At 35.3% G+C, this 21,729-nt stretch overlaps 2 protein-coding genes, 6 non-coding genes and 3 pseudogenes across 9 annotated transcripts; 6 read left to right on the forward strand and 5 right to left on the reverse strand.

Annotated features, from left to right (window-relative positions):
* The first annotated feature begins 1,361 nt into the window (after window positions 1–1,361).
* On the forward strand, window positions 1,362–3,321 carry LOC143551428 (protein VAPYRIN pseudogene; annotated as a pseudogene).
* A 432-nt stretch (window positions 3,322–3,753) lies between these two features.
* TRNAM-CAU (transfer RNA methionine (anticodon CAU)) lies at window positions 3,754–3,843 on the forward strand. Its single transcript is given in 2 exon segments — window positions 3,754–3,791; window positions 3,808–3,843. It is a non-coding gene; the product is annotated as a tRNA-Met (tRNA).
* Window positions 3,844–4,688: 845 nt separating this feature from the next.
* Window positions 4,689–5,848, forward strand: LOC143551429 (major allergen Pru ar 1-like; annotated as a pseudogene).
* A 415-nt stretch (window positions 5,849–6,263) lies between these two features.
* Window positions 6,264–6,348, forward strand: TRNAM-CAU (transfer RNA methionine (anticodon CAU)). The gene is given in 2 exon segments: window positions 6,264–6,301; window positions 6,313–6,348. It is a non-coding gene; the product is annotated as a tRNA-Met (tRNA).
* Window positions 6,349–6,400: 52 nt separating this feature from the next.
* TRNAE-CUC (transfer RNA glutamic acid (anticodon CUC)) lies at window positions 6,401–6,473 on the reverse strand. The gene has a single exon. It is a non-coding gene; the product is annotated as a tRNA-Glu (tRNA).
* Window positions 6,474–7,645: 1,172 nt separating this feature from the next.
* Window positions 7,646–8,459, forward strand: LOC143551430 (major allergen Pru ar 1-like). Its single transcript, XM_077041872.1, has 2 exons — window positions 7,646–7,848; window positions 8,140–8,459. The coding sequence occupies exons 1-2, from the start codon at window positions 7,665–7,667 to the stop codon at window positions 8,424–8,426; spliced, it is 471 nt and encodes a 156-aa protein (XP_076897987.1). The 5' UTR covers window positions 7,646–7,664; the 3' UTR covers window positions 8,427–8,459.
* A 1,368-nt stretch (window positions 8,460–9,827) lies between these two features.
* On the reverse strand, window positions 9,828–9,900 carry TRNAE-CUC (transfer RNA glutamic acid (anticodon CUC)). The gene has a single exon. It is a non-coding gene; the product is annotated as a tRNA-Glu (tRNA).
* A 2,078-nt stretch (window positions 9,901–11,978) lies between these two features.
* On the forward strand, window positions 11,979–12,068 carry TRNAM-CAU (transfer RNA methionine (anticodon CAU)). The gene is given in 2 exon segments: window positions 11,979–12,016; window positions 12,033–12,068. It is a non-coding gene; the product is annotated as a tRNA-Met (tRNA).
* Window positions 12,069–12,121: 53 nt separating this feature from the next.
* On the reverse strand, window positions 12,122–12,194 carry TRNAE-CUC (transfer RNA glutamic acid (anticodon CUC)). Its single transcript has one exon. It is a non-coding gene; the product is annotated as a tRNA-Glu (tRNA).
* A 427-nt stretch (window positions 12,195–12,621) lies between these two features.
* LOC143551431 (pentatricopeptide repeat-containing protein At1g51965, mitochondrial-like) lies at window positions 12,622–15,136 on the reverse strand (annotated as a pseudogene). Its single transcript, XR_013138491.1, has 2 exons — window positions 14,248–15,136; window positions 12,622–13,866 (listed from the first exon to the last, which is right to left on the reverse strand). The product of XR_013138491.1 is annotated as a pentatricopeptide repeat-containing protein At1g51965, mitochondrial-like (transcript).
* Window positions 15,137–16,000: 864 nt separating this feature from the next.
* LOC143551433 (uncharacterized) lies at window positions 16,001–21,138 on the reverse strand. The gene is made up of 8 exons (XM_077041873.1): window positions 21,034–21,138; window positions 19,892–20,127; window positions 19,654–19,783; window positions 19,456–19,542; window positions 18,556–18,753; window positions 17,559–17,717; window positions 17,309–17,464; window positions 16,001–16,455 (listed from the first exon to the last, which is right to left on the reverse strand). The coding sequence occupies exons 2-8, from the start codon at window positions 20,123–20,125 to the stop codon at window positions 16,253–16,255; spliced, it is 1,167 nt and encodes a 388-aa protein (XP_076897988.1). The 5' UTR covers window positions 20,126–20,127; window positions 21,034–21,138; the 3' UTR covers window positions 16,001–16,252.
* Window positions 21,139–21,729: the final 591 nt, after the last annotated feature.

Below are 21,729 nucleotides of genomic sequence, written 5' to 3' on the forward strand. Positions count from 1 at the left end.
CGGATAGTGTCATGAACGCCTTAAGAAACCTGTGACTCGGTGAGACAGGGTTCACCCCCTACCAATTAATTTATGTTCTGTTAATACAAATAAATTGTTAAAATAATTAATACATGATGATCAGAATTACTATTATTAAGATGAATATAAATAAATATGACTATACGAGGAACGAGATGTAGAACTTTTTAAATAGCGATAAATAAATTTAGGAAAAAATGTGAAACCTATTTACGTTATCTATATAATTCTTCTTTTATATTTTTTCCGTTTATCATATCACACCCTTTTCATCAAACTTTTAACTTATAAACTATATAAAATATAAAAAACGATTGAAATTTTAACACCTTTCTCAAGTTCTAATCATATTTTTCTTCACAATCCTTTTTAAACGTTTGACAACATTTTTGTCTCTTTGTATATAAGAATGCAATAAAGTATCAATTTAAAATTTCATTTGACAAAATCCACAAATGATGACCCTCTATTTTGTAATAGTTTATAAAACTAGTTCCTTTGTTGGACTATTGAAACAACACCATACATAAAGACAATTGCCAACATAAGGAATATTAGCAACATAACCAAAGGTTTTAACCTACTTCTTGATCCCACCTTTGTCACTTTGTTTGACCTTAAATTTCACAAATCTTAATGAACCACCTATCATTTAATCATCAAATTAAATAATACAATATCTTCCAATAGTTTCACATAACTTATTTATAAAATGTTAACACATTCTTCTAACAAAAGCAAAATAAAGAAATCCAAATACTATTTAACATAAAATGTTTCACACATTTTAACCAAGGTATTCGTTAGTTTAAAAAAGGAACCAGCGGTTAAAACAAAATTTTCAATTACAGTCATAAAACCGTGGCCACTCTAATGACGACAAATATACGATTAAACTACAACAAATTTGCTCGGTTAAATACTTTGATTGATATAAATTTAGCTAACCAGAGGATCAACAAACAATAGATTTTTTCCAGATCCCTATAAATCAATAGATTAACGAGTAAAGAAATATATACCGATTAAACATTACAATTTTCCTAAGTTACCTTAAAAAGTATTTCATTTTTAGACCGAATGGAATATTAAGATTGAGATGTTGTGGTTTGTCTACAATAAAAAGTGTTGGCATAGTACAAAGGGGATATATATATATACATATAACACAATAATGAAAGTGACATAAATTAAGGGAAAAGGTACACCTAATACAACAATTTAACATTGTTATTAGCACCACCATTTGGAAGTCTCTAGTGAAGCCGGCACTCTTTTAATTTAACCTTCTTATTTACATACATACCATCCACTCTTGTTCATAAAATCTTGCTTCTTTTTTCACTAATCATAAGGGAAGATCATGGACCGGTTGATAAGTCTAGAGCCATCTAATGTGGTTGCAATACGGCTTGAACAAGGCCAAAAGTGTTACGGTCAACTTACTTTGCGAAACGTTATGTACACAATGCCGGTAGCTTTTCGTTTGCAACCAATGAACAAGGCTCGTTACACCATCCGACCACAATCCGGGATCATATCTCCACTAACGACGGTAGTCGTAGAGATCACCTATGACTTCCCTCCAAGTTCAAGTCTCTCGGGGTTGATTCCTTATTGTGATGATTCCTTTTTATTGCATAGTGTCGTGGTCCCAGGAGCCGCGGTTAAAAACCCGTCATCCACCCATGATTCGGTCCCTATTGAGTGGTTTACTACAAGAAAGAAGCAAGTGTTTGTTGATAGTGGTATTAGGGTCATGTTTGTTGGCTCAATGGTGATAACTAGACTTGTCAAGAATGGGCACATGGATGACATAAGAGATGTGTTAGAAAAGAGTAACCCGGATTGGAAAACCGTTGACTCCATTGACGAAGAAGGTCAAACGTCACTCCACTTGGCGATCTCACAAGGCCGAGCCGACCTAGTTCAACTGCTACTCGAGTTCAAGCCAGATGTTGAGGCTAGGAGTCGAACAGGTACAAGTCCACTTGAGGATGCAGCCGCCTCAGGTGATAGCTTGATTGTTGAGCTATTACTAGCTCACCAAGCTAACACTGAGAGGTCAGAGTCATTCACATGGGGCCCACTCCACCTTGCCACCGCTGGAGGCCATGTGGATGTTCTAAAGCTCCTTTTATTAAAAGGGGCTAATGTAAACGCGTTTACAAAAGATGGGAACACCGCTTTACACCTCGCGGTGAAGGAGCGGAGACGGGACTGTGCTCGAGTCTTGTTAACCGCCGGGGCTAACCCAGATGTCGCAAACTTAGCCAACAAGGAGACCCCTTTGCATATAGCTTCGTCTCATGGGGATGATAACATGGTCAAGTTATTATTACTCAAAGGAGCTAACAAAGATATTCGAAACCGATCAGGGAAAACCGCTTATGATTTGGCGAAAGATCACGGGCACACGAGGCTCTTTGACATGCTTGGGCTCGGGGACCGGTTATGTCTAGCCGCAGGAAAAGGCGAAGTGAGGACCGTAAATCGAGTTCTTGATAGCGGGGCCGCTATTAACGGGCAGGACCAACACGGGTGGACCGCTTTGCATCGAGCCTCGTTCAAAGGCTATACAGACGTGGTCCGCCTCTTGATCGAGAAGGGTGCGAATCTTGACTCAAGGGACGGAGAGGGGTACACGGCTTTGCATTGCGCAGTTGAATCGGGCAATGTGGATGTTCTAGAATTGCTAGTGAAGAAAGGTGCAGATGTAAAGGCAAGAACCAACAAAGGCGTGACCGCGATGCAAATAGCGGATTCTTTAAACTATGTAGGGATTACAAGAATACTTGTCAATGGAGGTGCAAATAAGGATGAAATCAAGAATGTTGGTAGACACTCACCACCAGCATTTGCGAATAAAACGGGTCGGAGGTCCGGTAAGGATATGGGTTTGATGAAAAAGAAGACTACACGAGCTAAGGCATTTGGTGGGTTTGAAAGGTCTACTTCACCTTTGGCAATGTTTTAGTTAGCCTTATAAATTGGTCCACGTGCGGGTCTTGAGGTGTCGGGCCGACTTGGGTTTGATGTATGCATATTTACCCTGCATGTCTGTAAGAGGTTGTTTCCACGACTCGAACCATTAGTTAGCTACGATTAAGCAAATCAAATCCTTAATTATTGCATGTAGTTGTTCATTGTTGTACTAGTCCTGAAAAACTAATAATACATACTGAATTATTGATGTATAGTTTGTTGTCCAACTTTTAATGTTTCACTTTTGTATGTTATAATATTATACCATAGGATCCTCTAATAGATAAGGCATGTAAGACAAATGCAAGAAATAAGAAAAAAAAAATGAGTGATTATGTTTCATCTAAACATGATAGTATTTCTTTTGTGTAATTTGCTTCTTTGCATCTAGTGTAACTTATATTACAAGCAAAAATGGAATAATTAAATTTGTAATTTTAAATGCATAGAGAATAATGAGTTTGAAATAAAAGTCAAAATATATTTTAAAAAAAATGTTATTAAGCCTTATATAAAGTGCAACTATACCGTCATCAAAACACCAAGTACATTAAACACCTCAAGATGATGAGAAAAAGCACGTAAACATTATTAGTTATGGTCTCATAACCAGTTTCGACTTTATTACGAATTGTTTACAGCTCCTTTAGCCTGCTTTCAACTGATTACAACCTGGCAAACCCGTTTAGATACACATACATTTCAACAATTTGTATATCAGCTATAAAAAACTACAAACAAACAAATGGGGTGGTGGCGCAGTTGGCTAGCGCGTAGGTCTCATAGCAATTTAGTTGAGTGATCCTGAGGTCGAGAGTTCGAGCCTCTCTCACCCCACAATTTTTTTTCTAAATATTCTTTTGCAAAAGAAGTAATCAAAATTAAAAAATATTCCGTTGCCGGGTATCCTAACCAACTAGACTACAACGGAAGATGCATTGGTTCGTAAAAATAGTGAATTAAACGAGTAGATCATGAATTAAAATACTATAATGGGCCACAGTAAATAGGAGTAAAAATATGAATTATGTTGGTACTTGTGGTTACTGAGTTATTCTCTTCCCATCCCAAACTCTCTTTTCTCATATGAATTTAACCTTCATATTTGCTTTCTATTTTTATACCTTGTTACCCTAATTTGGTAAACCACTCAATTTATATATATAAACTATCATTTGTTGTTAAAGTTATTAAAAGGTCACAAACATATCTGGCTAATATTTATATGAAATAAATCTCAAAATGGATAAAAAATATCTTATGCAATAATATGTGAAGAAAGATGACTCAAAAAAGAACTTGTCAAAAGTGACAATTTGTAAGAAGTTAAATACGTTGGATTCAGTTAAAGGACAAGTTGTATTCCGTTACCTATAAATGGGTAGATTGTACATTATGTTTTATCTTTTTAATGGATCAACCGGTGAAACTCAATGGGTTATAAATGAAAACATGTTGATCAACTATTCAAAATGATGCATTAAATACTTTAAAAATAACTATCGTCACCTATTTGGTTGTCATTTTGGCTAATGCATTCAGATAAGTTGTTAGAGTCCACTACTCTCCACCAATCACATGCAAACACACACATTTTTTATTACATTAAATATTAGTTAAATCATAACGAGCCAGTTAAGGTGGATAAGTTAAAGTTAAACTATCTACGTGGCAGTGACATAACGTTTTAATACACACTTTTTAATTAGCCGCCAACACATAGTGTTATAAGTGAGTACTACACATACTTAATCACAGGTACTTACTTTTAATATTTGTATGGAGCATCAAAGAGATTATGACAGTCACATACAAGCACACACAAAAGCCATTATATATTAAACTTAAAACCATAATTGTTGAGACTTATGCTTAGTTTTGTTTGTATCTATTGTTTCATTGCGCCTAAACTCATTTCACATGTGGACAAAAGATAGAATGTGTATACCAACTGGGCCCAACATGAGCTTGCGAATGCAAGGTTTAAATACACTTGCACAAAGTACAACATTGTATAACTCCTTCCATTTAAAATCTAAACCAACATTTGCTCCGGTTTGAACCTATAAATATAACCATCATCAACAATCCATCTCCATCAGCTTAAGCATTCTCAAATCAACAACTTTTAGCCTTGAAAATTCAAAATTATGGGTGTCTTGACATATACCGATGAGCACACTTCACCCGTCGGTCCAACAAGAATTTTCAAGGCCTCGATTCTTGACTCACACAACTTAATGCCAAAACTCTTGCCCGATGCTATTAAAAGCATCGAACTTATCAAAGGTGACGGTGGGGCAGGAAGCATTAAGCAAATCAACTTTTCTGGAGGTAAGGCTATAAAAATCGTCCCAATGTGGGCATATACATGTGTTAAATGACACGTTAAAAAAAGTTCATGCTGCAACATTTCACTTTTTAATAAGGGCGAGTTTGGGTTGACGCACAAACACTTTGTCTTTTTTGGGTGATGTTGACATGTACTTGTTTTTACTAACTTTGTTGATTTGACATGTTTGAGATTAACAGTTAAACACAACCTAATTCATGTATCCAGGTTTCGTGAAACACCAAATTGATGAAGTCGATGAGAAGACATTCACTTACAAGTACACTCTGATTGAAGGAAACGGTATATCAGACAAGATTGAAAAGGTATCTTATGATATTAAATTTGAGGGTTCACCCGACGGCGGGACCATCTCCAAGATGACAACAACTATATATACATTTGGTGATTTTAAGATTAAGGAAGAAGAATTAATGGCAGGCAAAGAAAAGGTTTTAGGGCTTTACAAGATCAGCCTACCTCATCAAGAACCCGGATGCATATGTTTAAAAATTACTATTTTAATGTTGTACTGTACCCGTACTTGGCTCTTTAATGTTTCTCATTGTTTTCTTTGAATAACATCTCATTATCAATAAAGTTTGACTAAAAAGCTAAATCTTGAAGGCTCTAAACTGACAGAAATATAAACAATACTTTTGTCTTAGTTAATATATATGCCACATTAGTGGCATAGCTTAAATGATGTCTCTTCAATCAAGCCGGTTCAGTTCGACTATTCAAACCACACTTTAAATTAAGCTCTTATCCATCCATGAGATACTGATGTCTACTTTTAACTTTTTATTACAATCCTTTTTCAACTTTTTATTACAAAAGAGTTTCCGTCCCGTTAGCCCGCTTACAAGATTACAACCTGCCAAAACCATTAAACAGATACTGATGTCGATAAGAAAAATCATATGGGGTGGTGGCGCAGTTGGCTAGCGCGTAGGTCTCATAGCTTCTGAGTAATCCTGAGGTCGAGAGTTCGAGCCTCTCTCACCCCATAATATTTTTTATGTAATTTTTTTGGCATAAAATAATTAAAAATTAAAAATGTTCCGTTGCCGGGACTTGAACCCGGGTCTCTCGGGTGAGAGCCGAGTATCCTAACCAACTAGACTACAACGGATGATGCTAATGTGTTTAACTATTTTATTTAAAATAAAACTTTTATGAGTTAAAATGATTAAAAGGCAACAAACAACCCATCATATTTATATGAAATAAAACTTAAATGGATAATATCCTATTATACTATACGATGTGAAGAAAGTTTCTCTCATAAAAAATGTGCTATAGGTGACAACTTGTAAGGAGTTTGATGATTTTGGTGACTTTAAAGTAAAGATAACTAGAATTGAGAATGCTTTAATTGAAATCACAAGTAGCAAGTTGTACCCACTTACCATAAATAGGAAGATTTAACTTATCTTTATCTATATAATGTGTCAAACGACGAAACTCAAAAAAGAAACGGGTCAACAGGTTATAAATGACACATCGTTGAGCAACTATTAAAATTGATGCATCAAATACTTTAAAATAATTATACAAATTTGGCATTGCCCATCTATCTTTTGTACTAGTGTAACGATATTAACAACTAGAAATTTTCACCAAGGTCATCTTCAGGAATCTTGAATACCAACATTAGAAGCTTTCGCCCCAAATTGCCCATTATGGACTAGAATGAATTTGCACTTGGTTTTATTGTCACATATTTGGCTGTCATTTTCATTGACGCATTCAAATCACTCCGAATTTGAATCATTTCTCTTTTTAAATCGAATTCGAATCCAACTGTATATTTCAACATTCGAATAACCATTTGTTTAACTCAAGTAACTCCAAATTTAAATCCTTAAAAAACCCTATTTGCAGGTGTTCGGTCATAAGTTACTACTACACATACTTGATCACAAATGTTTATTTTAATATTTGTATGAAGCACCAAAAAGCTGATGGCATTCACATACAAGTACACATTAAAAGCCAAAAATATTAAAATTAAAACCAATTGTGTTGAGACTTATGCTTAGTTTTGTTTGTTTTGAATGTTTCATTATGCTTAAACCCATTTCAAATGTGGACAAGAGACGGAATGTGTTATGTGCATACTCACCTGGGCCCAACATGAACTTGCCAATGCAAGGTACAAATACATTTGCACCAAGTACAACATTACATAGCTCCACCCATTTCAAAAACTAAACAAACATATGCTCAATTTGAACCTATAAATACAACCATCCATCTCTATTGCCTAAAACACTCTCAACTTAACAGACTAAACATCTCTTAGCCTTGAATATTCAAAATCATGGGTGTCTTGACATATACCGATGAGCACACCTCACCCGTCGCTCCAAACAGAATCTTCAAAGCCTCAATTCTCAACTCACATAATTTAATGCCAAAACTCTTGTCGGATGCTATTAAAAGCATTGAATTTATTAAAGGTGACGGTGGGGCCGGAAGCATTAAGCAGATTAATTTTGCTGGAGGTAAGGCTATATTTATTCCGAGATAGACATTCTGATTGGTTAGAAAAACAAATGTATCCATTAAAATCTCTTTCTAAGGTTTGGGACTGGTTGCAACATTTCATTAATTTAGTATGGGTCGTGTTGGGCTGACGCACAAACATTTTTCTATGGGTCAACTTTATCAAACAATTTAGGAGGAGGTTGAATGTAATAGATATATATGTGAAAATTTTAGCGCATTTAACATGTACTTTGTTGATTTGGCCCGTTTGAGAACACAATTAAACACAACCCAATTTTCGTTTGCAGGTTTCGCCAAGCACCATATCGATGAAGTTGATGAGAAGGCATTTGCCTACAAGTACACTTTGATCGAAGGAAACGGTATATCAGACAAGATTGAAAAGGTGTCTTATGATATTAAGTTTGAGGGTTCACCCGATGGTGGGAGTATCTCCAAGATGACGACAACAATTTACACACGTGGTGATTTTGAGATCAAAGAAGAAGAACTAAAGGCCGGAAAAGAGAAGGTTTTAGGGCTTTACAAGGTTGTGGAAGGCTATCTACTCAAAAACCCTGATGCATATGTTTAATGATTCTTATTTCAAGATTGTGTAGTACCTAAAATTGGCTAGGCTTTTAAGTTTTTACATTGTCTTCTTTGAATAAACATCGCATCTTCAATAATGTATTAATGTTTAATTCAATAAATTGTTCTTTGATAAACATCACATATAGGGTTGTTCACGAACCGAACGCGGGCATGCTCATACTTGGTTTGGTTTGAAAGCGAGCCGAACCGAGCGGATTGAATTTAAAGAAACGAGCGATATCTTTATGCTTGAACTTGGTTTGGTTTTGAAACCGAGCGGCTTGGTTCGGTTTGGTTTTGCTTGATTTCGTACAAAGTTTCCAATTTTAAATTTCTAAAACTTCAAAATATCATTAATTCAAGACTTTTAACTCTAAATTGTTTAAACTTTCACCTTTAAAATGTATAAAACTTATAGTTAACAACAAAACATATATAAAATGAGTGGCTATGGTTTAAATTTGAACTTTGAATTCAACACAAAAGAGGAAAATTTTAAAAACTTTAAAAAATAGTATACTTTTATATATATACATAAAGATTATATATAAAACTAATAAATAAAAAATAATTCGAGCAAAACGAACCGAACCAAACCGATCGAGGCTTTGCTCGTACTTGGATTGCTTTTAAACTGAACCGAGCCGAACGGCTCACTTCCAAACCGAGCCGAAATCGAATGAGCATTTTTCGAGCAAAATTCGAGCAAACGAACGACAAGCGGCGAGCAGTTTGAACAGCCCTAATCACATATCATCTCAAGTCTCGATTACTTGATGATATCTAATATTACAATAATGGAGGAGTATTTTATCATGATTAATAAAACACATGAGAGATATTAAGACTTGGGACTTGGGAGTACCACAAATAGTCAATATATAATCCACATTGTCCTGTATAGTAGAAGCAAATATGATATAATATTAATTGTCATGGCTCATAGAAAAGCAAATGGCAACAAACCTATATGGCAATATGCCAATATATATTTTTACCACCACTTTTGTAATCATATTTGCATGCTAATTTCTTATAGAATATATAATCCCAATCTCCTCCATCCCTATGTCTCCTCTCCTGCTTCCAAAACTTTCTCCCCACCCGTAAACATTTTTCCTGATCTACCCGGCCACATCGTCGATGTAGACACCATGTATCTTATATATGTTTCTTCCTGATCTACCCGGCCACATCGTCGATGTAGATACCATGTATGTTATATATGTTTCTGACAAAACTATTGCATCAATAGCGGTGGTGGCGCAGTTGGCTAGCGCGTAGGTCTCATAGCTTCTGAGTGATCCTGAGGTCGAGAGTTCGAGCCTCTTTCACCCTATTACCTTTTTTTATAACTTTTTTGCAGTTTAACTAATAAAAAACGTAATAAAATAAAAAATGGTTCCGTTGCCGGGACTTGAACCCGGGTCTCTCGGGTGAGAGCCGAGTATCCTAACCAACTAGACTACAACGGAAGATGCATTTGCTTGTAAACTTTTATCTTTAATTTGTAAAAATATTATTCATACCCAATATATATTTAAATGAAATAAATCTTAAAATGGATAAAACATCTTATACAATAGCTTGTGAAGAGCGTCAACTTACAAAAAAAAACATGTTAAAAGTGACAATTTGTGTTATGAGGTTGGTGGTTTAGGAGAGTCGTTGGGGCAAAACCTCTTAAATGCCTATAGGTTTTAGATTGAAGACACGTGAAGTAAGAAATTTTTCGTTAATAAAGATATAATTTGTGAAGAAAATGATGATCTTGTGACTTTAATATAAATAAGAACATTTTTGTAAATGCTATTTATGTTGGATTGTTGTACCCACCTACCTATAAAATGAGTAGTTTAGACCTATTTGCTTCTTTTTTTTTTCTTTTTTTATCTTTAAGACTATGTATTGTAGATATCATTCTTCATTTTCCATCATTTGGCATCTTGGCGCCATCTCAACAAGTCCCCTATCATTTACCCTCATCACTCATTCACTCAACATGTGTTGTACACACCATTTTCCATTTCCCTTTTTTTTTAAATATAATTGTATTACTAAAACATAAAAATAAAAAAGGGTTAAACCAATAAAAATTTGCCAGCTGGCTCGCTAATGAAAGAGAATGATGAGAATAGTTGGGACCATTCTCACCACACCATGTGTGAAATGGTATGGAGGGGCACAATGTTTCATTCCCAATCTCACCATTCAAACGCCATATATGACCATTCTCTTCCACCATTTGAGTATACCTCCATAGCCTAATAGGTCGGTTAAACTCAAACAAAACAGGTTATAAGTGACATATTGTCAACCAACCATTGAAAATGATACACTTGTATAAAATAATTATACAAATTCGACATTGTACATTTATCTTTTTTACTAGTGTAACAATATTAACAAGAAGCTTTCTCCAAGTCCATCTTCAATAACAATCTTAAATCCTGCCAATTAGAAGCTTCCACCAAGGCTCATTCTAACTAGAAAGAGCATGTACTCGTTCTTATTGCCACCTATTAGGCTGTCAGTAAGGCCGATGCATCGGTCGAGCAAGGGGCCCAACACGTGAGCTAGGTGGTTTTGGCCGGCTCAAGCAGCTTTATTAAGTTAGAGTTAATGAGTCTAGGGTCATGTAGGAGAGTTGTAAACTTGTATCAAGATTTCTAAGTTATATTATCTTGATAATAATATTGGGAGTTAACCAGTCACTTCTTGTTTGTTTGATTTTTTTGGTTTTCATATTCTTATTTGTTTCTTATTTAGACAAATCACAAATGTTTAAACATTAAAATGCCCAATGTTTGACTAAACTGGTTCGCAAAAGCCCATTTCCATTGTGAACAATTCTTTTTTCTTTTATATTTTTTTTAATAAAGTTCACATCATCAATAAATTAGTTTTGACTCAAAAATTGAATCTTGTAGCCTCATAACAACCCCCATCAGGTTCTGAACTAATTTAACGAAAGAAACATTCATTTGACCAGTAAGGAAATGATATCAGTGTAGTGAATCGACACCGGCTAAACAAGTCAGTTCTAACTTTGAAATAAGATATTCATGTTCAGTTGTGTTCTTTAATTATTTGACTTGAGCCTGAAGATCTGAACTTCAATCTGGTATAGTACATTCAAAAACAGCAGTTTTAAGCTTGTTCTTTGACCACTTAATCAACTGCTAAAATGTTTGTATATGTAAAACAACTGCTTTTGAACACATGCAACAAAAGTAGACTCATCAATAATAAGTAGCCAGTAGGCAGTAGCCACACCAAGGATTCATAAGCATTTTTTAACAGAAAATTCCACTTATAGCATACCAAACCAAGTTTTCGGTCATGAGTCATGATCATAGCTCGAATGAACAAAAAAAAGGTATGCTTGTGATGCTGATTAACTTTCCCAATCTAATCCATCCCTATGTCTCTTCTACTGCTTCTGAAGCTCTCTTCAGACCCGTAAACATTTGTTCGGTCATCCCGGCCACATCTTCGACATGAATAACCCATACCTTATATATATATCTCTTTCAAAAACTTGGCATCAATAGGGGTGGTGGCGCAGTTGGCTAGCGCGTAGGTCTCATAGCAATTTACTTGAGTGATCCTGAGGTCGAGAGTTCGAGCCTCTCTCACCCCACAATTTTTTTCTAAATACTTTTTTGCAAAACAAGTAATCAAAATTAAAAAATATTCCGTTGCCGGGACTTGAACCCGGATCTCTCGGGTGAGAGCCGAGTATCCTAACCAACTAGACTACAACGGATGTTGTGACATCTTTGTAAAGTAGTTTTTTAAAATCTTCAAAGTAACATTTATGAATAAAAAGTGAGAGTTAAAAAGTTATTAATTGTTGAATATACTATTCAAGTATTCATGACATAGACAACCATATCCAATGAATCTTAAAACTGATACAGTGAGCAATTTATACACATTTGGCTTGCTTTTACCACTAGAGGGTCAAAACTTAAAAGTCAAAATGAGTTATAAAAGTGGATCAGTGTAGATTAACTATTGAAAAATGATACAGTTAACTACTTTTAAATAGTTAAATAGTACTGCATAACTGTATCAACAACAATTGAATATTTCACCAAGCCCATCCTATCTGAACCTTTCACCAAGGCTTGATCTGTACTAGAATCCGCTTGCACTCACTGTCATCTTGGTTGCATTTGAATCGCATCAAGAAAAGCTTATATCTGGTAAATAATCTGTTGTAATTTACTATCATCTTATTGGACTAACAACCAATCCAGTAATCGGATGTTGCCTCCGACTTCTAAACTTCCTATGAGACCCGCTTTGCAGCCGTTCAAGAATCGAATACGTTATCCAATCAGGCGTTAAACCCTGTTCTTTAAGCTTTGCATACAAATCAACCGCTTCACCGGTCCTCCCACATCTCTCTAAACAATCCAATAATATATTATACGTCACAATATTCGGAGAACAGCCTTCACTAAGCATCTCATCAAACAGCCTACACGCCATCTCAACTTTATCCGACTTCCCAAAACACTCGATAAGCGTACTATACGTTACAACATCTGGATTCAACCCTTTTTCATTCATCTCTTTAAACCTCATATGAGCTTCATCCACATCACCATTTTTACCTAAACAGTTAATCAAAGAGTTATACGACACAATATCCGGCTTACAATCACTATTCTCCAACTCTTCAAATATCTTAACCGCCTCATCAACTCTACCCGCTCTACCAAAACTCGAGATCAAGATATTGTAAGTAAATATATCTGCTAAAGGTCCTTCCTTTTTCATCTTTTCATATAAATCTTGAATATGTGATATTAGTCTTGCTTTACCTAAAGCCGTGAACACGGTGTTATACATAATAGTATCAGAAATAATCCCCTTTTCATGAATCTTAGATAACATATCGATAGCTTCGACCATTTTACCCTCGTTGCATAAGCTTTCTAGCATCGATAAGTATGCATCCCTATCTCCCTTATCATGAAAACTCCACATGTAACAGAATAACCGGTGAGCCTCACTCGCATGCCCTAACTTACTAAGTGTTCTAACTAGATACGCGTATATGCCTTTGTTCATATAATCTTTTGATATTTCAACAATTTCATCAAGTCTACTGAGCTGTCCTTCTGAAACTAACAGATTGAGAATGACACTGTAAGTGAATTCATTCGGTTTGCATTTGTTTTCCACCATTTTGTGAAAAGATATACGATTTTGTCAACCATTCGGTTCATAGCAAGCACTTGAATAATTGTATTGTAAGCAATCAAATTTGGGGATAAGTTCTTTGATACCATTTCTTGAAAGAGTGTTATTGAATCATCCGGCTTCCCTAACTTTCCAGTCATTCTGATCATTATAGTGTATGTATATTCATCCGGTTCACAATGCTTCCGCTTCATGTCTTTAAAAACCGCGTTTGCTTGATCAATCTGAAATAATTAAACACTTGTCATTCACAAAATTACATTATCCAAAACCGTAACATCCCAAGTAAACCGTGCCAGGATATTGTCCGTTTTGCCCTCGATGGATTGCTCATCCAGAAACTCACGGTTTTGTATTCACTCGACAAATTGCCCGTTCAGGCAAAACACGTCTTGGTAGATAAGTTTCCATCCCCTTGAAGGCTTCGTTAATTATAAAGAGATGGAAACCTTCTCTACCGGGACGTGTTTAGCCTGGACGAGCAGTTCGTCGGGTGAAAACAAAACCGTGAGTTTCTGGATGGGCAATCCCTGGGGGGCAAAGCGGACAATATCCTGGCACGGTTTACTTAGGCTGTTACGACTTACGACATCAATTCAACGGACCTTATCGTCTTTGGCAAGAGCATCGAGCAACATATTATACGCGAAGATATCCGGATAATAACCTTTCCTACTCATCTCATTATAAACCTCCAATCCTTTGTTAGAATCAAGCGACCGTAAATGAGCTTGAAGAAGACACTTATAACTATACCTATTCATCCTAAGCTCCCATTTCTCCACCAACTTTAAACACCTCTCCAAATCCTCGCCATTAAACATCCCAATTAATATATTAACAGTAGATATATTGCCACGCACGCGCAACCGGTCCATCTCATCAACAATCCTTCGTACGGTATCCAACCGGTCCGGTGAGCTGGATTTGGATAATATTAAAAGGATTCGATTATAAGTGAAGCAGTCGTGACGGAACTTAGGGATAGAGGTTTGGCAAAAGCGGAAGAATTGAAGTGCGAGTGACGTGGAGTGTAATGATTTGAGGATTTCGGAGGCTTCTGAGACGGTTAGGGTTAGGGTTTGGAGGTATTCGGATAAGTCGGAGAACGGGTCGGGTGAAGTGGTTAAGATGTTGAGGGATTTGCAGATGAGTTGACGGCGTGGGAGTGGGTAGCCTTTAGGGTCGTGGAGTTGGAAGTTGGGGGTTTGGATTTCGACGGCTAGTGAACGGCCGTTGTTGATTTCGGTGACGACTCTTGCGTTGTATTTGGTGGCGTAGCCGCGGCGGAGGAAGTGGTGGTGGAAGGTGGTCATCGGTGGGTGTGGTGTGTCCGGTGGTGGAAGTGACGGACTGACGGAGACTTGGTTTTGGTTGGTTCATATGAGCCCAAAACGGCCCAAATATAAGCATATTTTAAAGATGTTAATTATTAATGGACTTAAAAACTGGTTTGACCCGAACTGATTCCAACCCGACCCTAGTTTGGATACGGATCCACCTCTTGTGGCTGAAACCGGTTCGTGACCCGGCTCGATTCTCTCAAAACTGGTTTCAACCGACCTAAACAAAACCGATTTGTATAGGGTTCGGATATTTTTTACCAAATTAGACCAAATCGATTTGGTTTATAAGACGGGCCGGTTTGGGCCGAGAACTTGATTTTTTTAAAGATTATACCGGCTAGTTTGATGGTTGCACGAGTAAAGTTGTCTCAAAGCGCCTTCCGACTAGGATAGAGGTGGTGATACTTAGGTGAAACTTAGCTCTTGAAAATTTAAGTGAAACCTTAGCTCTTTAAAAACTAAAAGTCTCTCGTTCAAAGGTAGACCCGCCCTGAACGAGAATTTGACATAGATGTGATGATGATCATTCCTTTGTTATGTGTGAATTCTCCGTCTAAGATTCATGTGTCAAACTTTAGTAGCCTCACAAGTCACAAACCTAAACAAGCTTATTGTTAAGTGAGAATAATATATGCGTACTACAAATAATTCATATTCAATATTACTAATATATAACCACAATAAGAATTATAGATTATAGATGTTATGTTATATACAATTATAATTATTTTTATAATCAGACAAATCGTTACAGATGCGAAGAATAAATAAGTATATGTTAAAAAGAGTGGAGCTCAAGCTTATAACACGATTTATGAGCAATGAGCCGAGCCCTAAGCTTATAACATTACTCACAAACCAAGATCGCGTCTTTAAAATATAGATTGAAACGAGCTGAGCTTGAATACAGTTGAGCTCAAACTTAGCTTGGCTCAGCTTATTTAAACATAAGCTCGTTTACTAGTTTTGTTACCCGACATATCCAACCTAAATGTTTAGATAATATTTCTAACTATTGTAAACAGCATGTTGCAAAATAAGGTAGTAATGTCACATCACATATGAACATTACATGTTCTCCAATTAAACCCTTCAAGATTACCAGTGAACATTACATGTTCTCCAAAATCGTAAAATCACGGCCCAGGCAACACCCGCCTTTCAGGACCAAAACACAATAGTCAAAATACCTAGTTCACCCAATAATTGTCTAAATGCCACACAAATCCAAAAGGATGAAACAAAAAACTACATGAACTCCATCTTACATTCCATTACCAACATTCACTTTCATAGCCACCCACTCTTCATCTACAACATGGATTGGCCCGTCATAAGTCATTCCATGCACGTGCGGTCGAATCACAATCTTTGTAGAATGTGGCAATGTAGAAACCGACTCCATCAACGGGTTTGAAATGACTTTGTAGACCAACGGTTGACCTTTTTTACCATTTGAGCTCGAGCCTAAAGATAAGATATGCACAATTGTTTATGGGTCGTGCATCAGTTTTGAGCTCAAACTGAACCAAAATCCCAAATTTCGGCTTTTGAGTTTTTAAAAACCATTGTGTTTAATTTTTGGTTTTATCGGTTTTGTTATTTGGGCTTGAAGTTATTGGGCCAAAAATATTTGACCCAAAATAATGGAGTTGGGCCTGAATGTCTATGCTAATTAATCATTAACTAATTAATATACATTTGGGCTAAAGTATTAGAGTTACAATATTTATTAAATTCTTAAAAATTGCTTAAAATTCAAATAAAGAACGAAATTCCGTGTATTCTGTTTGATTTGCTTTTTTTTTTGTTTTAGTTACAAGCAAAACTAAAACCGAATCAAGAAGTTCGGTTTTTAAGAAAACATATACCAAACCTTTGCTTTTTTGTTTGGCTTTTGTTATCCCAGTTCAGTTTTTTTCAGTTTCGGATCGGTTTTTTCGATTTCAGTTTTCAATTTTCGTTTTTTCAGTTTTGCCATTTGCGCTTGAAATTTCTGGGCTGAAAAAATCTGCACAAAATAATTAATTTGGGCCAAAATGTTTTTGTTGAATAATCATTAACTGATTATTATACATTTGCACTAATATATTTGGGTTACCCTATTTGATTAAATTCTTATAAATCACTTAAATTTTAAAATAAAATATCAAAAAATCATAAATTTGGTTCGTATTTCGGTTTTAATAACATGCAAAAGCGAAACCTAACTGAAAACTCGGTCTTTACGAAAACATAAAACCAAACAGTTGATTTTTGTTTGGGTTCGGTTATTTCGGTTCGGTTTTTCGGCTATATAAGCGCTTGTTAACACACGTACCTTCACCGGCTTGAGTTACATTATTTGTCAGTTTCAGACTCGGTTTTGGAATATTGACAACATTCGGTGAGGATTTTGCGGAGCCCGAATCCATCAACGGGTGTAAAATGGCTTCATTGAAAGATGGTTTGCTTGTTTTACCATTTGAACCCGACCCTAAACAAATGATAATTCATGATGTTAATTCTAACATACCATACAAGTGAATATCTATACACAAACACATAAATACAAGAGCGTTGGGAAATACCTTCACCAGCTTGAATTACATGGTTTTTCTGTTTGATATTCAGTTTTGCAAAATCAAGAATATCCGGTGTAGTTTTCGGCTGTGGAGGGTTTATTGTGACAGGCGCTATTTCTTTATGCTTCTCTATAACATCTTGGAAGTCTTCTAATTCAAGATACCCTAAAAAGATTATAAGGAGTTAATAGTTAATACTTTATTTTTTTTTATTTAGAATTTGAAGATTAAAGTATATAGTCATGAATAACTAAAATGTGGATCCATGTATATATAACTTAAACGAGCAGGAGACAATCTGGACCCATTTACTAGTAATCTATAAGAATTTAATAAATACTGTGACTCAAATCGTTTAAGCGCATATGTTTAATAATAAATTAATCATTAATAAATAAGAAGATTCATGCTATTTTTTTTTTTTATTTTGGGGCAACCTTTTTTTTTCAGCCTAAAAGTTTCAAGTCCAGATTGTAAAACTGAAAAAACCAAACGCAAACCACGATAACCGAATTCAAACGGTTTTCAAACAATCAAAAACCGAAATTTCGGTTTGAGCCAAAACCGACCAATGTAGGGCTGACAATTCGTGTCTTAACACGTTTTACAGGTAAGAAGCGACACGCGTAACACAAATTTAAAACTTGAATACGACTCGTTTAACTACTTTATATGTCATGACAATAAGACAGTTTTAAGTTTTGTGTACAAATAAGGGAAAATGATGGAGTCTAGCCTTCTAATTTCAATTATTTAAGAAAATAAAAAAACTACACACCGCCCTTTTTTGATTAACAGGTCTTATCGTGTCTTAAACAGGTACCCAATTGCCAGCCCTAGACCAATGCACACCTCTAAACAAAAACGTTTAGGTCAACCTGATCTGACCACTCGTTTTTCCAGGTTTACTTAAATCAGATAAGACTTTCGCTTACTATGTGGATTTCCATTAACAGCCCGCTGCTTATACGTAAATATATAATTATTATTTTATAAATATTACCTTTTGCTTTCTCGGGGTCATCTGGAATTGTGTAAATAGGTCGGTTGTTGATAATTGGTTGCACCTTATTGGCGGTGGGTTCATTTTTGTGAGTCATAACTGTCTGCAAGCTGGAAGAACCAGGGCCAGAACAAGAACCAGAACTAGAAGTTCCTACAATGTTGGAGACAGCAATTGCATTGTTTGCTCTTGGTCCACCTAAGCATAAAATATGCACCCAAAAAAAAAAGATTATGTTACTGAAATATGCAACTAGTATCTTCAAAAGTCAGTAACTTGTTTTGACAAACATCACTTGTCCAAAACTTAATATATAATTAGTAAGTCAAATGTGATTATAAAATAATTAATTCAATAATGATTAACCTTTTGAATAAAATGTTTTAACTTTAACCAAACAAATGATCGAACAAGGGCAATTAAACGAACAGGAGTTCTCGTCCGGGTTCGTTCGATGAGAAAATGAATGTGTTCTGTTCGTTTATGTTTGTTAACAACATTAACAACTAGTTCACGAACGTAAACGAACGAACATAACTGACCTAAAACCAGTTAAAAGTAATGTGAAGACAGAAGAACAACGCGTTGGACGTAAAAAGTTATTAAAACTAGACTGAGTTGTAATGTGTCAAGAAAATGAATATATTAACAAACATAAACAAATGAACATAAATGACAGTAAACGAACGAATTTAAATGAACGAACGATCACGAACATAAATGAAAGAACGAGACATGTGTTCATGCTCGTTTAACTAAATGAACATTTTTTTGTCCATGCTCATTAGTTTATTAAATAAAAACTTCCTGCAGAACGGTTCACGAACTGTTCACTGAACGTTCGGTTCATTTACAAGCCTACATGACGCAGTGTAAGAGAAATTCAAATGTGTTTATTACCTTCAGTAAGAGCGATATAAGCAACCTTAGCAGCGTTCATTTCCGATTGTTTCTTCGTGCGTGCAACTTCTCCCAGATAGTTTTCACCTTTTTAGCAGCAAATCCAAGATCCATGATCATTATTCTTAGTTTTATGCTTTCACACTATAAAACAGTAAAACATTCTACTATCACGATATCCATGTGGGTCCCACTAACCTGAAATCTGAACAGTAGAAACGAAACATGGCATATGCGGTGGGCCTGATTTGTTCGTGGCATAAACCGGCAACAAAAGACCCCTTTTTTGAGCTAATTCTTGTAACAAGCTCTTGTACAGACAATCATCCTGAATCAAAACATGCATACCAACAGTTGGTTCAATGATTAATTAAATTAGCAAAGTAACATAACACTAATACAAATCATTAAACAAAGAGAGTTTTAAGAGTCAAACTTCTGGTGCTCCATCCTGTGATAATGCCATGAAAGCAACTTTAGCAGCTTCGTGTTCCGCGTCTTTTAAAGTTGAGCTAAAACCGGGCCCCTCATAAGTATTCCCACTAACGGTGACTTGCGCTTTGAAGAGACGACAATGTGGAGGACCTTGTGTTTCAACCGCATACGTAGGAAGAGGAATGTTTCTCTTTTGAGCATAAGTTTGAAGCCTGCTTTTGTAGAGATGCGCCATTGCTAATCAAACAAAATTAATTCAATATTATATTAATCATAACCTTAGTTGCTAATAATCATAGCTTAAATTTGCAGCCCCAAAAAAAACAGAATCAGATCCTTAAATTTGTTGTTTTGGTCAGATATATTTACATGCAATTATACAATCGCGTTAATAACAGGCAAATACAACTGAATCGCACACAATATCAAAAATTTGATCTTGTTTTTTTAATAATTTCATAAATAATTATAAGCTTATTTTCTAATACTGTACATATATCATATTAATCATAAGCTTATTTTCGAATAATTTAATAAATAATCATAGCTTAAACTTGCAGCAAAAAAAAAAAAAGAATACAGAATTAGATCCTTGACTTGTTTTGGACTTTTGGTCACATAATATCACAAACTTTTAACTTAATTATTATATTAATCAAACCACACAATTAATAATGTGCATCCACTTCCACTGTGCAGATATTTACACACAATTATACATATCAAACACAAGGATAAAACGGGTCAGACCCGCGAGACCTGAACCTCGAAAACCGACCCAGTTGTAATTAAACCGGGTCTGATCGGTTCGGGTCTCGCGGGTTTTACCCGTAACCCATAAATAACAAACGGGTCAGACCCGACCCGACCTGTTCAATGATATTCTCAAAACCCAAGAACAAGATAAGGCCTAACCTTAAAGCATAATTGAACAAGAGTGAAACAGAACGAAATAAAAAGTTAACACATTTATGTTTCGAGTTTCGATTAACACGAAACGATGATCAAGATCAAAACTTTAAGTGAAATCAAAACCCTAATTTTCATAAGACCGATGAAATTAGGTGCTAAAATGCATGCTTGATTAACCAATCAATTGGATTATCAGCAACTGTGGTGTGAAAGATGAAAAATTAAGATCACCTGGGTTTCGTAATAATAATAATAATAATAATCTTCGAGTAGGTTGTGGATTAAAGAGCAGAATTGAATGAAAATGAAGAGTTTGGTATAATTATAATTTATAATGATAATAATCTATAGCAGTAGCAGCAGAGGGCTGAAGCTGCTGCTGGTAACGTGGATGTTCGTATTAAATAGGAACTACTAGTATAATAATATCTTCCATTTATTGTTATTTTAATTAATTAATTAAATTAGTAAAAGACAAGGTATTGAAAAAATGAATTTTTATACAAGATTAATGGTGTTTGATATTCGAATCGGAAACGAAAAACATGAAACTCGGTTATAATCGAATTTGAATTACAAGGTTAATTTGAAATTTTGTTTTCAAAAATCTTAATTCGATTCGATTTCAGTAATCGATCATGATTGTATGAACCCTAATATTTGACTGTGTTTGGTTACTTGTATGTATGAGCTTCGAGTTTGCTAATGTGTTTACTTTGGTTATTCCAAAATGATTTTACCGTTAATGTACACAGTGCTATAGAATATTAAGCTATTAGTTTGATTATCGTTGTTAATGTTTATAAACATCAAGAATTCGATTAAACCATAAGAAAATGTTTTGTCAAACAAATTTAGATGGAAATTGATGGAAAAAAAATACCTGGAATTTGCATCCTGAATGACTGTGGCACTTAGAACCGTTAA

Source organism: Bidens hawaiensis, unplaced genomic scaffold (genome assembly GCF_021521415.1).
Source record: "Bidens hawaiensis isolate Kalapana, Puna unplaced genomic scaffold, B.hawaiensis_p1.1 tig00016457_1, whole genome shotgun sequence".
Classification (NCBI taxonomy): Eukaryota; Viridiplantae; Streptophyta; class Magnoliopsida; order Asterales; family Asteraceae; genus Bidens; species Bidens hawaiensis.

Coding starts and splice junctions, on each gene's coding strand:
- LOC143551430 (XM_077041872.1), top strand. CDS start 7,665: ATGGGTGTCTTGACATATACCGATGAGCACACCTCACCCGTCGCTCCA. Junction 7,849..8,139: donor GCAGATTAATTTTGCTGGAG/GTAAGGCTATAT, acceptor TTTCGTTTGCAG/GTTTCGCCAAGCACCATATC.
- LOC143551433 (XM_077041873.1), bottom strand. CDS start 20,125: ATGGCGCATCTCTACAAAAGCAGGCTTCAAACTTATGCTCAAAAGAGA. Junction 19,543..19,653: donor TTCTACTGTTCAGATTTCAG/GTTAGTGGGACC, acceptor GCTGCTAAAAAG/GTGAAAACTATCTGGGAGAA. Junction 17,465..17,558: donor TGTAATTCAAGCTGGTGAAG/GTATTTCCCAAC, acceptor TCATTTGTTTAG/GGTCGGGTTCAAATGGTAAA.